This window comes from Crassostrea angulata, chromosome 4 (assembly GCF_025612915.1).
Source record: "Crassostrea angulata isolate pt1a10 chromosome 4, ASM2561291v2, whole genome shotgun sequence".
Classification (NCBI taxonomy): Eukaryota; Metazoa; Mollusca; class Bivalvia; order Ostreida; family Ostreidae; genus Magallana; species Magallana angulata.
In genome coordinates this window covers 24,329,809-24,346,718 of record NC_069114.1, presented here as the reverse complement: position 1 = coordinate 24,346,718, position 16,910 = coordinate 24,329,809, and the positions used below count along the sequence as shown (strand labels likewise).

The 16,910-nt window shown below is 35.6% G+C and overlaps 2 protein-coding genes across 2 annotated transcripts; one reads left to right on the top strand and one right to left on the bottom strand.

The window, feature by feature from the left end:
• Positions 1-229: 229 nt before the first annotated feature.
• On the top strand, positions 230-4,299 carry LOC128180276 (putative DENN domain-containing protein 10 B). The gene is made up of 8 exons (XM_052848250.1): positions 230-373; positions 765-958; positions 1,721-1,949; positions 2,244-2,361; positions 2,676-2,816; positions 2,956-3,023; positions 3,507-3,601; positions 3,876-4,299. Exons 1-8 carry the CDS (start codon positions 328-330, stop codon positions 4,047-4,049), a joined length of 1,065 nt encoding a protein of 354 aa, XP_052704210.1. The 5' UTR covers positions 230-327; the 3' UTR covers positions 4,050-4,299.
• A 1,614-nt stretch (positions 4,300-5,913) lies between these two features.
• LOC128180278 (kyphoscoliosis peptidase-like) lies at positions 5,914-10,844 on the bottom strand. Its single transcript, XM_052848252.1, has 2 exons — positions 10,601-10,844; positions 5,914-6,777 (listed from the first exon to the last, which is right to left on the bottom strand). The coding sequence occupies exons 1-2, from the start codon at positions 10,712-10,714 to the stop codon at positions 6,244-6,246; spliced, it is 648 nt and encodes a 215-aa protein (XP_052704212.1). The 5' UTR covers positions 10,715-10,844; the 3' UTR covers positions 5,914-6,243.
• Between the last annotated feature and the right edge of the window lie 6,066 nt (positions 10,845-16,910).

The following is a 16,910-nucleotide window of genomic DNA, read 5'->3' as shown; positions in this document are numbered from 1 at the left end:
AATTAAAAGACAGTGAGAATATGATACAAATATATAAAAATAATTGGCCAATTAAAATTTTTCATCTCAAATCCGACACTTTCCTTGTACAACATGTACAACATTTTAAAACCGAAACTCCAGAATTTTGATTTTGTTTTTAAAGAAAAAAATCTCAGTGGTATTCATTATTATAAAACTCATACTGTTCTTCAGTTTTTTAAATTGCTCTTCAAGAACTTTTTTCTATTCACTCTGTGGGTTTTTCGTTTTGTACATTCTATTTGGGTCCATTTGGGTTAATCGGTGTAGCATGAAAATGAAACAAGGATATCGTTAAATGAAAAAATGAGCACACATCAATTTTTGACTGCTAAGTCAACAGGATTGATAGGTATGATTAGGATTTCCCCCACAAATATTTTTATCTTAAGTTATTATCTTTTTTTACTCAGTAAATGGATCGAATTAGAGTCTTTATTTGTCAGAATAGAAGAAAAGATTCTTTAAAAAACGCCCCCTTACCTACTTTCACTTTATTTCAAGTCTTGTTATTGTCAGTTAATACCTACTGATTATGATAACAAGCTATTAATGATGTATAATTATTAAGATATCATTTTAATTACCGGAACTAGTTTGAACTAAAAAAAAAAGATATTTTATCCTGTACAATAATTTCTCATTAATCAATGAAAATTGAGGTTATAACAAACATGTATATATCTTGACAGAGATAAATTATCGGTATGTACGTAATTACAAAGAAAAGTTATTATTTTAAGAACGAGACATCAATGGTGATGTCTTATGGACCTGGAGTTATCCATCAGTTAGTGATGTGGACCGAGTATTTTTTACTCAGAAGTGTAGACTTGGAACCCCAGAAAATCTGGTCCCGTTTCTATTCAGCCAGAGAGATCGAAGTTGGTACTACATACTTTCTGGTGAAGTGGAGGACACAGATCATCTACCCAAGGTAGGCAAGAGTAGATATACCTTTTTCGGATTTATTTCATGGAATGATAGGGTTGATATCAGAAATCTTGCATTGAATAATTATATAAACATTTGTAATTGTGTGGTATGATAGTAGATGGTTATTGGTTAGGCATTTGTTATTTAATGAGTTGATGAATTCTCATTGCTACATTCAGTATCATTTTTTTTGGGACACTTTTAGCTATGAAAAGATTTTGTTATGTTTATAAATCGCATGGAAATTCACTTTTAATGTTTCCTGAATCAAATAAAGTCATCTATCTGTAATACCCGGTATATACAGTAAGTTAATGCGTTTTTTTTTTTTTTATTTAAAACAAAAAATGAGAATGCTTGTATCTCTGTTTGTTAAGTTAAAAACTAATATGTATCAAATTAGTGAGTGGCCAAGTTTGAGCATTGAGTTATAATTGTATTATAAAGGACCACTGCTACACAGCAGTCCACGAGACTTGTGTCCAATCATTTATTGATAGTGAATCCTATGAATGATATATCATTTTTGATCTCATTTTTCATTCAGACAGAATGTTTTTCTTTTTTTAATATATACTGGCGTGCGACCAGTTCTCGCCGAGTACCATTTCTCGCCAGTACATTGTGACGTCATTTTATCAACACATAAAATTGTAGATGAAAAATGATGTCACAATGTACTGGCGAGAAATGGTACTCGGCGAGAACTGGTCGCACGCCAGTATATTTGTTCAAATCTTTATGGTTCTTCCTTTTTTTTAAGGTCACCCATGTTTCGATAGTTCTCGTTACCAAAGATTTTAATCCTGAAAAATATGAGATTTTGTGCAGAATACTCTTGAGGAAATATCGTAAGTCTGGCAATCCTGCTTCTCTTCTGGAGAGTTACCTCAGCGTCCTCACTAGGGGGAGCTGCTCGACAGAGGAAAATGGACGGTTTTCAGTACAGGACTACGACGTCAAACGCTCCTATGCAAACACCAAACTTAAAGGTTCTATGTGGTTGTATTAATTGTTATATTAACTGTTTTTTTTAGATAGATAATCATTATGCAGTGAAACATGGCTATAATAAAGGGCCAGGGACGGGCAATTTAGATCACTATAATTTGTTACATTCTTTAATTTTACAACATTTAATATACTGGTAGTCATAAAAATGAAAATCACTTTGCTGTTGGAGTCAGTTCATTATAAACGTGTTCGCTATAACCATGTTTTACTGTATACAAGAGATACTTCAAGTTAAAACCTGATTATTATGCCTCTTGTCCGATTGATTTTAGATTTTATTTTGACCTATGGAATGGAATCCATTATTGTCTATACTGCCTTGCTTCTGAAAAAGAGGGTAATTGTCTACTGTCCAGAGAACCAGCTCCCACAACTGATGTCCATTGTCAGGTATGGTATTCATTTCAATGTCAACTTTTGTCTTTCATTTATCCCTCAATTCATACACCATTTCTTAAGTATTTATTTCTATCATCCATCCATTTATCCGGATATCCATTGATTCATCCATCCATTGATCCATCTATCTGTTGATTGATTGATCCATCCATTGATACATTGATTCATCCATTGATTGATCCATCCAGCCTTTGATCCATCCATCATTGATAAACCCATCCATCCATCCATCCATCTCAATCAGAGCATTGCTCTAAATGCGAGTGGAGTTTTTTCAATTTGATTCCTCCCTCTCTCCTTTTTAGGTCCCTTCCAGCCTTAGTTTGGCATCGACAGAACTGGGACATTGCCTTCCCTGTAGTGGAGATTGAGGACTCAGAGGTGGATGTCCTCAAAGAGACTACTAGTTATGTGGCAGGAGTTACAGATGCCTCGGTGGAAGGGAGGTAGGACAGCTTCCCTCATTTCAGACTTTTTGATCGATACGTTGGTTGCTTATTTTCATGTCCCACTTCAGGGAAGAACTAACATCACATATACTTAAAAATATTTATTGCTAACCCCTCTGATTGTACTTGTTTTCAGGACAGACTTGTATGATGTTTTTGTTAACACATCAACAGGACAGATATCCATTGCACCGGATGCTAAAGGTTGGTTATGATGTCAGGCAGAAAGGCAATCTGATTAAAATACTGATTTCTACAAGAGCACGAAACTCAGAAAGATTTAACCCATTGAGAGTCATGTTCTGTGACATCAGAATAAACTGTATTATTGCCCTTGTTGTAAAGTCTGTCCCAGGATATTTATACCACACATTTTCTTTAAATTGTTCTATATTTATATGTATGGGTTCAAACAATGTTCATTTATTTGTAAGAAAAAATCCCAAGTTTTCCCTTTTGAAATGCCATGGTTGAAAATATTGTTCATTGCAAAAGAGATGAAAGTACCGGAATGATAACATTGAAAAATGATAATGTGTCGATGAAGATATATTGAAAATTTTCCCTTCCATCGATTTCAATTGCAATTTTTTTACAGGTACATGTTTATATATTATTTTAAAGTCGTCCAAAGGTACAGAAGGCATAAATATAGGGTCTCATTACATGCATTGTCTTATATTGTAGAATCGTTTGCTATGGGCAAGCTCCACAAGGACATTGCCAAACACATGGTGCAATGTGCTGAGGTTGATGAAGCCACAGAGGAACAAATTATCAAGGTAAACATTCTCAGGTAGAGCAATGTCAGGTAAATCTTTTCTCAGGTAAATAGGAGGAAAAAAAGAAAAAAAAGTACAACATCAGATATAGAATTCAGCATCAGGTAGAAACGCCAAGATTTGCAGGGCTAATAAAAAAAGTGAGAGAGAAATAATAAAGCTAAACTAGAAATTCAAGGTTCCTTTTTCTTTTAAAAAGAAGGTCAACTTATTATTCTATGGAAATATAATCTTTTGTGGAATATTTCCTCATTATAAGACACTTATTGCACAGGAAATATCTAAGAAAACGACGGAACTTTTAAACAACCTGAGAAGCCTGGCCACGGAGACGGAAGACGGAAGTCATGTGATCCAGCTAGAGACGCTGAAGGAGCGCAAGATGGCAGCAGCTACAGAGAGCTTCCTGTTCTCACTGGCCGCGTGTGAAGGGCTGGTAGAAGTGTGAGCGATCAAGGGGAGGGGGGTTAGCCACAAGTAGCCACCATTGTCAACGGTATTGAGGTCCACGTTTGTTTGAACTCACTTGAAAACCAAGTTTCTTCCTTCAGAAAATAAACACCACATTGTACATTGTATAATGATGTGCATACATATTGTAATAGTGCAAATACATTGTATGTATTGAAAGATTAAGAATAATTCTTGATCAGTCATTAATCAAATGGAGAGATTTTATAAAGCTACACATACATATACTTGCTGTGGTCATATTTAATTATAAATACAAAATTTTTTTTAGTATGAACACAGCTGTAGTGAAAACATGGACGATGCAGCTAAGTCTTGACTGTGTCTGAAAAATTTTTGGTTTTATTGTTCTCTGCAGTCTTTTTTATCCGTGTTTTTAAATAATTTTAAACACACCAGGGAGGGGAACACGTAATATATTTAATCAAGAAGAAGAATTCTTTTTGAGGTAAAATGGAATGAAACTCCACATATCAATGAAAAAATAGTAGTGCATAAATTATATATAATGGTGCTAGTAGTTATTTAAACAATTAAATGCTTTTTTGGGGGATTCATTCGGGATATGAAGGTAGCGACATTGCAGTAAAAATACATAACCCGCGTTAGCTTTCTATTTCTTTCTTTGGTGATTCATGCGGGATGGGAAGATAGCGACATTGCAGACATAACCTGCGTATTTTATTGTTTATATTTACATCTTTCTTTTAATAAATTAATAAATATGTCGTAAAGAATCATAGTTATATATTAACTAAAAATTTTTATAAACATCTTTACGTTAGATAAAAGGAACAGTCATATCTTCCTCTAAGGGAACTGGAGTCAGACATCATCGTGATTATTTATTTCAGTCCGGGATTTTTCTTAGGTTGCTGAAGGTTTTGACCGATCAATATAAGGGCGTGTTTGTGCAGTCCTGTCAGTTTTTACAGGGAACAAATAATAAACGAATACACTTAGTATCGGGTCCAAGTACGATCGATGTACAGTATGTACTTTTTGGAGAAAAAAAACGTGTTGATCAAAGTAAATATCGATGAGACCCCAAACTTGTCAAATGTTGTACTACTGACTGTACTGCTTGTTTAGTATGAAGAAGAATATAGCGAAATCTCGAATATAGCAAACTACATGTAGTGTGTTGTGGGATGAAGTGTAAAAAAGTACGCTTTTCATTAACTCGGATATATATAACGAATTAACGGATAGCTTAAAGTTGATTTTGACCCCCGTAGAAATAGAATGTAATGAAATTATTTCCTTTTTTAACGACTTTATTTTTACGTTATGCCAATATATACACTGGCGGGATGTAAAGCTTTACGTGATAAAGAAGGATGAAAGTATAATGGATTAAGTTTTTTTAAAGTTTACAATACCAATTGTATTTACTTCCCCTTCTGTTTACAATGTTTAATATATTTTGGTTTCCAAAGTTATTAATTTTAAATGCCCCAATGAATATTGCGACTTCACTACAATACTTATATTATTACGAATTAGTTATACGAATAAAATGAATTACGGATCCGGCAAAGTAAAATCATTTGTCTTTATGGCTTTGCTTAAAGCCTGGTTTACTTTATTTTGAATTTTGAATCCTTTGATTCCTCTGTCTGCGTGCCCGATATCAAATCATTTCATCCAGAGATAATTTACCTTATCTATTTTCAACATTCGTGCGTGTGCTGATTCTTATTCGGTCGCGGCTGATACTGTTGTCTTGATACTACCCATCATCCTTTGCGATAATCGTCTTGACATAAATATATGTTTATAAGACCACGTCAAAGTACAACAATTTATGAAGCTGAATTCAAAACAGAAAAATCCATAAATTATGAAGGCTTTATCTTGTTTTATTGCGCTGTAAAGCCACAGGGTTTATGTGTTTGTTAATCATAAAGCGATAAACATAGAAACATTACAACTGTGTTAGATCTAAGACTATAAAATAAGGGTTTTTAACATGTCATTAAGCTTCAAGTAAACCCTGACACCAAGTCCCTAGAATCTCCAAAAATGTAAGCGATGTATATTAGTAAAAATCTAGAATTTTTTTTAAAATGTTGATCTAAGTAACTTCCTAGTAATCACAAGAGCGTCTATATAAAATTGGAAAGAAGTCTATTTTTTAAAATGTTCTAAAATATTTATTCTTCACAACTTCACAAGTTGTACTCCAGAAGAGTTGAATACTTCGATTCATCTCCTCCGTAGTTAACATTCAGGGTAACCCGAGAGTTTTTTACAATTTTAACGGCGCCTTCCCATACGTCACTTCCGGCATTTTTGAGTTGAGTCCACGTGTCGTTCACAGTGACGGCGACTTGTTTACCCTTAGGGACCACCGCTTTGAAATTGACAGTGCCGTCTGCATTAGGGATGGTCAGCGGCTCATAGAGATAGCAGCCTTCCTTCCATTGGGCGTACTGTTTGGGGAAGGGCTGGACGGGTTTGGGGGCGCGGGTACAGTTGATCAAGTAGTTGAACACCCCCGGAAGTGTCTTGCTATCATCGCTCACGGGCAGTGCGTAAATTTGGAGCTTGTAAAAGCCAGGGTTAGGCAGCTGGATGATATAACTGACAACGTCCCCCTGGGTCTGAGTGAAGAGTAGATTGGAGTAGTCCTTGGTCGTGCTGGTCTCTATCAAGTTTCCAGTGACCTTGACCGGCTGACCCATGCGGAATTTGACCTCTACCTTAAAAGAGAAAATATACAGAAACCATGTACTTGTATTTATTCAAGTGAGATGAGTTCTTTGAAGCAATGTCTGGATCAAAGACTTTAATAATGTATTTGTTTTCGATATTGTAAAGTGATGGAAATTTTCATCACACCATAAATGATAGATAATATACATAAGAAAGAAATCAATGCTTCCTAAAAATATGGACGCTCTATTTGGGATTTTAGATAGTGACGGAATTGAATGTTCTGTTTTGTTATCAGACCTATTAAGAATCAGCGATCATCCGACTGGGAGTGTTGACCAGGAACAGTTTTTATCCTAGCCAAAACATCAACAAGCTTTTAAGATAAGCACTCGTTTATCTCCGCCACTGACCAATTCAAGGTTTATCATTTCCCTTAATTCTCACTCTTTCATAAATGGCCTAAAGAGACTGTGGGTCTTAGTGTGCTTAGTCTTTATTACTGGCAAATTGGCGAGCAGATCATTCAAATCGACATAGACAGGTCTGTAGATGAAGGTTCTCTAATTAAGTCCATATGTCTACAAACCTCGCCCAATTTATTTCACGAATCATTGAACTTAATTTTTAAGACATTATATAAGGCATTTATACCCTGGACTTCCGGTGGGAGCTCTTGGTCATGTCATGTTGTGAATTTTGAATTTACCGGGTGGCAGTAAATACAAAATTCACAACATGACAACTTGTGAATTTTGTATTTACTGCCACCCGGTAAATTCAAAATTCACAACATGACAGTCACCTGACTTCGGCGTTTATAAGAATGGCGTTTACTTCGTTGGTCTTGTTTTTAAGACAAAAGCTCTAGTGCTTTATTATTTCTTATCAAGATCAAGCTGATTCATTTGATATCCTAACCGAATAATAAGAGTTTTTGTTTCTGCTGAGATTCGAAAAAAGTGCTAGACCTACATGTAGATATGATGGTAGAACAGATTCACAGATAAATACCGGTAAACTCATTTATCTATACTTATTTTTCTTTCAACAATAAAAAGCGAGTAATTGAAAAAATAAGCAAGGCCAGATCGACAAATAATGAAAATCTAATCCAAGTTTGCAACCGCCAGGGTTCTCTGCACGTAGGCGAATCTCATCGGATCAGATAGCTGCTTTCCTGTATTTAGTAGGACCCCAGACGAGCTATTTTTGACAAGCTGCGATAATTTGCCTGTGATTTGTATATCTATTTTATCACTTACAACCAGCAGTCGGTGAGCTATTTTGCTTGTCAAAATAGAAAATCTCTCGGTTTTTTTTTTTTTTAATATTTAAATAAGACAGGTTTTTTCCTCTGTCCTTGAGCGTGCTGGCCGACATTGCTTCGTTTCATAGTACTTAGTATACCATTACATGTATTAGAACACGCCAAAACACAGTTAGCTATTACCCCCTCCCCCCCCCCCCTTTTTTGACATTTGTTGATAACAAATTTAAAAAAAAAACCAAATAAATAATTTCAAAATAGTGTTTCAGCGTTATCAGAATAAAATGCCACAAATAGATCCACGTTTTGTACTTTTTTGTTTGTTTGCTTTGGGGTTCTTTTGAAGGAGGTTGGGTGTTAGTAATTAATCTATGGTATCTTTTGACAAGATTTACATCCAATGGGTATTTCTTCCAGTCGATTGTTGTTCATAATGTTCTAACAAATTACTAATAATATATAATCAGTATGAATGACAAAAACTAATCAAATTGTGATTATAGGGTGTGATTGTTACAGCATTACATAAAAATCAGCGTGGTGTGCAGTATTTTCTTATCGCAACACATTTATATGCAGTTTAACCAATTTAGAACAGAAAATTTTACCAACTGAACGAAATTAAAATTAAATAAAATGAAAATTCAACAGTTTATTTGGAATTAGCTACAGTTTATATGTTATTATTGAGATACCCATATTGGTATGCTGCAAATTTTATGAAAACATGATTCATTCAAATCGATTGTTATACTACACTTTACTGTACTATATAACAAAGGCATTTTTAATAAAGCTGCATTAAAAAAAAAAAATATTTGATAATTTGACACCTACTACCACTTCCCGCAACCTGTTAACTGAATGTATGCCCCGTGAAGATAAAAAATCTTGAATCCGCTCCTAATAACCTTCGCACACTCCCTACCCACATCCTATAGTGGCGATCACAAGGGGCGTTGACATGGAGCCATTGATCTGAATGGTCGATAGTAATCCATTGTAAATAGCAAGCTTGGCATTTATTTGATAACAAGAGGAGAAAACCTAATTATTATTACAGACACGAAGTACTCGAAAACTTGTGTAAGTCATGACACATATCAAATGCGGAAAAATTCCTTTTCTGATCTAATATTGGCAAGGTTTTCCACCTATGCTAGCATACGTAAGTTCAATTACGTGTTAAAACTGTGTGAATGTATCTAAAATTTAACATTACGAAATTAAAAGGGAAAGGGGTTGGGAGCTAGGGGCGGAATCATATGTCATTGAATCGAAGATCATTTGATACATGTACATTGGTTGTTTCAAACCGTCTTTAAAACCATTCGCTTGATTAGGAAAACTACACATAAAACTTGGTATGTCCTTTTTTTTTGAAGTGATGATGAATTTAAAATTAATACGACAAAATGTAGATGTCTAAAAAATATTTAAAAATTGAGTTGAGAGAGATCCACCTTCGCATTTTTCCAAATGAAATGTGCTAGCGCGCCAGAGAAGAGAAAATGCTAACAATGGCGCTAGGTAATTCACTAGATTAGAAATCTGTCAAACAAGCTTACAGCGCTATACATCTTCCCCGTGTATTCCGACAGTACACAGGAAAACTTTACTATAATAATGCTCTGATTCCCCTCGAAATCTTCCGCTGAAATTATCCTTCAGCCGACTCTTGGCGAGTTAAGCAGCGCTCGGTATATAAATAAAACTTCAAAGCTCAGAGCAAATGAAATCGTTTTTATTGAATCACTTATGTTTCAATGTAAACGAACTCATCGAAAAAAAGGGAAGAAAAAAATAAAGGAGCGAACTCAGCGAAGAAGTTCGTAATTAGCATTCTCCGTGATGAAACATGCTGATGCCTTAAGAATACGCTGTGCGAAAAAAGCACCCTTTAATTAAAACCCTGAGATTGTTGCATAAGTCTGTAATGTGGGGCAAGATAGAGGAGGGTCTTACACGGGTTTCAGACGTTAACACCAGATAGATTGATAATAATAAGCGTAATATCAGATGTATGGCGGGAACCTAGCTCTGAAGTCTCGCGCCAACAAAGTTTATCTCACAACATCTCAGTGATACTTATTCACGGTAAAGTCTCTCTCTCTCTCTCTCTCTCTCTCTCTCCTGATGCTACATCCTAGCGACCTGCCGAGTCACCTGATAATTTACCTGTCCACCCTCAAACACCGTGCATTTATTGATTTGATTTAAATCGCCGATTGATTTTTCAATAAACTCTTCATTGGCCCCATCTGTTGTCGAAATAACGCGGAGTCAGTGAAATGGACACACCCAAATCCATTAAAAATTTCAGTCTTTTTTCCCTGTGACTCTATGAACTCCTCTTTTAAAATTCCGAATTTTAAAAGTAAAAGATTTTCGGAGACGCATTTGAATAGGATAAATTCATCGTAAATTTGCATGGAACTTTTAACTAAAGGATAACAATTTGAAATGGCATCCAACGTGTTGTATTCAAGGAACTTTCAAGTACATTTAACTTAATTTTAACACAAATAAATTTCTCAGATATTGTGAAATAAAACTGACATGAACATGAGTTATGATAATTTGACAATTGGAAAACCTACCTCGTTTGAGTCGGTGGTAATTTCGGGCTCATTGTGGCTGAGCGTACTCAGTTTGAACTCAGAGAACTTGGGTTGGGCGCCCAGGTACCCGCGGGGAAGTTCGGGCTTCGACATTCTCACGGACAGACACACAGCAAGCAGGCAAGTACAAAAAATATAAGACACTGAACCGCACACGCTAGGACGGCGGGGAGACGGCGAGATGAGCAGACGTCGACTGGTGATGTGAAGAGACAGGGGATTTTTAAACTGTTGAAGTAGGAGAGCCAATGAAAGCAATGCGATAAGCCGGGGTTCTTATCATTGATAGGGGGTAGTATACAGTAGAGGGGATCCACGGGCGCGGATCCAACTAAGAAGAACAGTACTTCAGTGATGGATCTCAACTATAAATTTAAAGCAAGATACATATGTTTATATTTGCACCCTAGTTTTTTTTCATAGATTTGAAGGACATCGAAAACAAATCAGCAGAATTTATTGATAGCAACACACGGAGACAAGATGTAGATAATACGTATATGATGTATGATGTTTGCCGTATATATTTCACCCAACTCCTCACATCCGTTTCGTTTTCAAGTGTATGTTAGCAGGAATAGAGAATATCGTTAACTCAGCGAATGGCTGACTCATAAGCTCGCACAGATAAGAGCCCCGCGGGACAGAACCCAGTGACATGCCTAAAAATCATTTATTTTATTGTAAACAAAAAATTATCTTCATTTTGGCGTCAACATCGGAAGAAGATTAGTGTTTTTCTAGAAATCATTTCTGAATTTTTAAGCTAATCAAGTTGAAATATGTGGGTGGACATCCCTATGATCCGCTCCACAGAATTTTATTTTCCCCAGGGGCAGATTTATAAGGGAGAGGGGGAGTATGGACATGCACTTTTAAGAATCATTTGAAGCATTAAAATTTCAGCCTTCTGATGTTTGCTGTTTGTCTGCAATACCATTATCCTACCGCTTTTGTAATGAGAGGAAAGTTAGGAAAGATAATATATATTTAATCACCGTGTATTGTGTTGATATAAAACAACATATGTCTGGTCCACAACTTTGATGAAATCTTTAATTGTGTGTCGGCTTTCTGATCATCTAATTGAATCAAATCAAACTCAACATACCAAGTTCCATGAAACCAAGCCACAGCTATACTGGGTAAGTATGTCAGGATTTAGGGCGATATTAGGTTCCCAGAAAAGGTATACACTCCAGAAAATAAAATCAAACGGTTGGACACTTCATATGTTTGTGATCCTAGTACTCTGAATACAATCTTTACACGAATTCTAGGATTTAGAGCAAAATTAAATTCCAAAAATGCAGTACAACCGATAAAATTCTGAGAATTTGTGTCTAATAAAAAAGAACATGAGATTGGATGTCTATTATAAATAGCGGTTGTTTTGTGCAGGAATATGCAATTCACGCCCCCATAATTATGCGCATATAACAAACATTTTTGTTAAATTAGAGGACATAGTGAGGGTAACATTAGAAAACGTTCCCATGGCAGCGCCGCACAAAATGCTTGATCTGTGTGCAATTTATAAAACACTTCTTGGCGGAGTTTCTCAAACTCTGTACGCTTGATCTGAAAACAACAATTCTATATCGCTTGATGTGTGTATTTCCATACAGTTCGTTATGTCGAATTCTTCTCTCTGGGTCCATAAATAAGACAACAAGGGAACGTTTGTTTACATCGAATACACTGAGTACCTTTCAAACCCGGAAACAACTGTCATGCATAAAAAAGGTTCATACGCTAGAGACGTGTATGCAAGTATGGAAAACCTACATGTACCAGCATATCATCAAATTTAATCATCTGTCCTTATGTATATGCAAGCTAACTACAATGTTAAATCAATTGAATGTGCCATGTTACGTCGATGTGGACAGATTGTAAATATATGTATTGTTAAATGACGTATTTTATGCATTTAAATTCAAGTGACCAACTATTATCGCCCGGGAAAATGTTCAGCAACCTTGTTATCGTATGAAAAAAATGGGTAAATTCAAGATTTTAGGTACATGCATTACTTAGTGTAGTATTTTAAGATTTTTGCAATATGAATTATAGAGATGAAGTAACAGACGCAGTGTAGTAAAATACCGGTAACTTCCTCTGGAATAGGACCCAGATATGAAAGGATATTTAATCATTAATATTTGATTAATTTTTATTTTTACTCATGTCAAGGCTTTATTAATATAGGCTGATAAGGAGACAACGAGGATTCTAACAGGCACGTAGCATCAGGGGGGGCCAGGGGGGGCCTGGCCCCCCACTTTTTCTCGCAGCAACAATTTTTTTAAAATTTGCATATAAAAAAATGTATTATAATGGAGTTGGCCCCCCCACTTTTTTGAAAGTTAGTAAAAAATTGATATGAAAATAAGGAAATGAGTAGTCAAATTGAAGTTGCTTGCCCCCCCCCCCCCCCCCCCCCCCCCGCACGGATTAGGAAATTCATGATTTGGAGGTCAAAAATTTTTTGGTAGGGAAGAACTTTTTTTTGGTAGTATAGTTGAGCCTACCCCCCCCCCCCCCCCCCCCCCCCCCCACGGATTAGGATTTTGAAGATTTTTGGAAACTTTAAATTTTCCTTTTTTATTTTTTTTTTGTTTGCTTGTCAAAATTTTTGGATGGGTCTGGCCCCCCCACTTTCAAAAACGATGCTACGTGCCTGTCTAAAATACCGCAGCACAGTACGTACGTCTTGTCACGACTTTTACCTAAAATGTTTACCACTTCCTGTTTACTGAGGGACAACTCTCGTAAACACACTTTTACCATGGTGACCTGTGAACGTATCATGTTATCTTTTTTTTTATAAAGGGGATTTTATTTTCTAAGAAAATTAATGAAATTGTTGGAATCAAGTCCGACTGTTGTCCTAATTTGGTGCCATTGTTTAGTCTCACAATATTCATTCAAACGTTTTTACATGCAATATCTCATTCATTCAATGCAACAGAGTACTTTGCCCATTGCGCCGTCAACAATCTATGTGTATTTACATGATTACGTAAAAGACTCTTGAATTTATCATTGGAGACTAGAAATCTCAAGGAGACGGAAAGTCTCGAAAGGCCGTATTTCACCTAGCAAACTGAGTCCTCAAGACATTAAATCCGTAATATCAAAGTTTCCCCATTTATTGAAAGTTCAGCCTTGGAGGGATATAAAAGGCTGTGCGCTGCCTTCGAAGTCCTCAACCCGGGAGTAATTTAGTTTTTATGACTTGGAGTGTTTGTTTCTGTTAGAGTAAAACAGGCATTGACCTCGTGATGATAGGTACGTTATGAGGCAGCAGACTGCCCACGCAGTCGGAATATTTACATGTACCCAAGCCAACAGTCTCTTCCAACAGGTAAACATAACGTTGTTTCAATGGTTACTCAACTTAGATTTTTGGTTTTGATGTTAATAAACAAGTTTTATTTATTTTAAAGCACGTATCTACCGGTAACCCTAGCAGTCTTTTCGTGGGGGTGGGGGGGAGGGGGAGGGGATTTACTAAGTCAAGTTTTGTCTTATTTTTTGAACGAACACATCGTCAAACTAAGATGAAATTCTGGTGTTTCTTTCTACGGATAAGTTTACAACATTAGGTAAATCAGTAATGATTGAATTATTAAAGGCAAACCTGTGATCATTCAATTTATTTTAAAAAAAATTCAGTATTAGTTTAAACATGATGTACTTAAACAACGTGCTATATTTTTTTTAATCGTATGTAACAGGTGGTTTCTATGTATTAGCTATTCCCTGAACTGGCTATATATACATATTGATGTCAGTGAAAGATAAAACATCTATTGATTGAGGGGAAAAAAAACATTTAACCCACTGTTACATAACTTTTACTGTATATCCAATCAATTTTGGGGTCTCCTGAGTGGTCTTTTATTACGTTCGGCTATTGTTAGTCGAACGTCCGTCAGAAACTTTTGAACATTAAAAACTTATCCCCTGAGACTACAAAGCAAAACTTGACCAATTGTGCTATGTACATGTAGTGCCTTTGGTGGGAGGGAACGCAAACTATGTAATCCACGACACCTGCCTAAAGGGGGATACAGTTTGGGTTAAAAAATTTAAAAATGGTGAAATCATTTCCCAGCTTAAACATATAGAGGTAAAAAAGAACATGTGGGGGAGGGGATTTACGGAAGTCTTGACCATGAATCCATGACCCAGCAGATTGACATTCTCGTGCAAGGATGACATTTAACATAAGAAATAAATTTAAACGGCTTTTGAGATAAAATACACGAACTCAGATATTCATGGAGATAGAGGACATAGGCGTATCTTAGCTTGCGAAGTATCTTTTACATTACTACGAATTAAAATCTTTATGCAAATATTCCCAACAATGCTGTCAGTCCTTTCCAACACTTTCAGTACTTTGATTTTTTAAAAATATAGTTGAAGCTACAAATTTCGCATGCCAAAGATATAAATGTATCATATTGGAGCATCATTCACCAAAAACTTATTAACCTTTTAATTGAAGTGTGTAGGTAGCAACACGATTGGGAAACAATCCTAAAACATGTTTCGAATTTGTTTGTATGTTATCATAAAACTTATAAAATGCATAAAAATTATGACCTAAGTCTAAGATAGCTTCATGATCCAGGGCCTGGTTTCAATTTTGATGTCAATGCAATGCAACTTGGATTAATGATAGCCAATTCTTTAAAATTCTGATCATTTCTTAATCAGGGATTTCATAAATGTCAAATTTCCATAAAATATATCAGTGAATCAGATATTTGTATGGAGTTGACATACGGGACAGCCTATCAAAATAACATGCATATATCCGTATTAAAAATCCACTTAGCAAAACATTTCCCGGTCAGCTATTCTGACTGATAGACAAAACAAATACAAATGACCTACACTGGGAGGAACTTTATTTATAATATGTTGTTTTAACAGTGTTAAAATTCCGATGTCTGAATCACTGATATCTCTCTCTCTCTCTCTCTCTCTCTCTCTCTCTCTCTCTCTCTCTCTCAGAAGACATTTTGAAATCTTCTTGATACGTGTAGAAGACAAATATTATGGACGAGATTGAACATTGCTTTTGATTTTCTTTTTAAAAAACCCATTTTTACTCGGGTTTACAAGGAGCTCGAGTTATCAAACATAGCAATGCAACTTTTCACCTGAACAAACAGGTCAGGTCCTTAATCATCAATGCCATATAGATATATGGATAACTTAATATTCCGATGACATTTTTTAAAGGATTTTTAAAACAGCTTAGAAGCGCTAAGACTAGCTCCCTGGTCTTTATTTATGTCTTAAATTTGAACATTTTGATATAAAACTAGGCTTGCTCCATAAATTTCATTTGTCAATGATTGATTTTCCTCATTTTTTTTTTGGCTTGTGTCCTTTTTATTCATAGTCTTTATAACTGATACATGGACGATCTTTTAGAATTTCGCTGTTTGTATCTTTTTCATGTTAAGTGGTTTTCTCCAAATTTTTAGAAGAAAACCACCGGACAAGAGATACGACAGTCATCGAAAGTGACCAAAAAACCCACAATGATTATTATAATATTAAAGATTATTTTTTATTCACATAAACCTAATATGATGGGCAAGCCCCTCATGGTAATTTTAATATGGTTGCCAACTTGCCATCTCCGATTCGTTTTCCAACGGTTGAGTGACTCGATTGTAATCTTTTTTAAATTATTAAATAATCTGAGAAGTGTTCAAAGATTTTTATTTCAGAGGATATCGATGAGTTGCTGTCATCCATGATTCTCATTCTGTGACATGTAGCGTCGGTGAGTTTAACTTTCGATCAGTTGAATTTTGCCTTCGACGAGTTGTCTTTCGACGAGGTGTCCGGTACCGGGGCAAGAGATGTGGCCAACCCCCCTCTCGAAACAACATTATATCTGTGAGCCAATGCTCACTAATAATACCCCTACTCTGATGTGAATATACAAAATAAGCAAAGTCAACATTTAACAGGGAGTTGAATTCCAACAGGAACAAAAATAGCTCTCATCAAAAACATGCCTAAACAAAGAGTGTGTTATAATTTCAAACATCTGCAATGACTAGTTGCTGAGAAATCTTTGACGGAAATTTGAAAATTTAAGCTAAAAATAAAAAAGTCGTCATTTAACAGGAAGTTGGCGTCCGATTGGTACAATAATGGATCCCACTTTACGGCATGCCTACACAAAGAATGAGTTTAAATCTTAATCATCTGCAATGAGTTGTTGCTCTGATATCTTTGACATAAAATTGAT

What these genes read in the sequence shown, in the direction of transcription:
- LOC128180278 (XM_052848252.1), bottom strand. Translation starts at nt 10,714, where the DNA reads ATGTCGAAGCCCGAACTTCCCCGCGGGTACCTGGGCGCCCAACCCAAG. An exon ending in TTACCACCGACTCAAACGAG is followed by an intron (nt 6,778 to 10,600) that starts GTAGGTTTTCCA and finishes TTCTCTTTTAAG; the next exon opens with GTAGAGGTCAAATTCCGCAT.
- LOC128180276 (XM_052848250.1), top strand. Translation starts at nt 328, where the DNA reads ATGAGCACACATCAATTTTTGACTGCTAAGTCAACAGGATTGATAG. An exon ending in CAACTGATGTCCATTGTCAG is followed by an intron (nt 2,362 to 2,675) that starts GTATGGTATTCA and finishes TCTCCTTTTTAG; the next exon opens with GTCCCTTCCAGCCTTAGTTT. An exon ending in CATTGCACCGGATGCTAAAG is followed by an intron (nt 3,024 to 3,506) that starts GTTGGTTATGAT and finishes CTTATATTGTAG; the next exon opens with AATCGTTTGCTATGGGCAAG.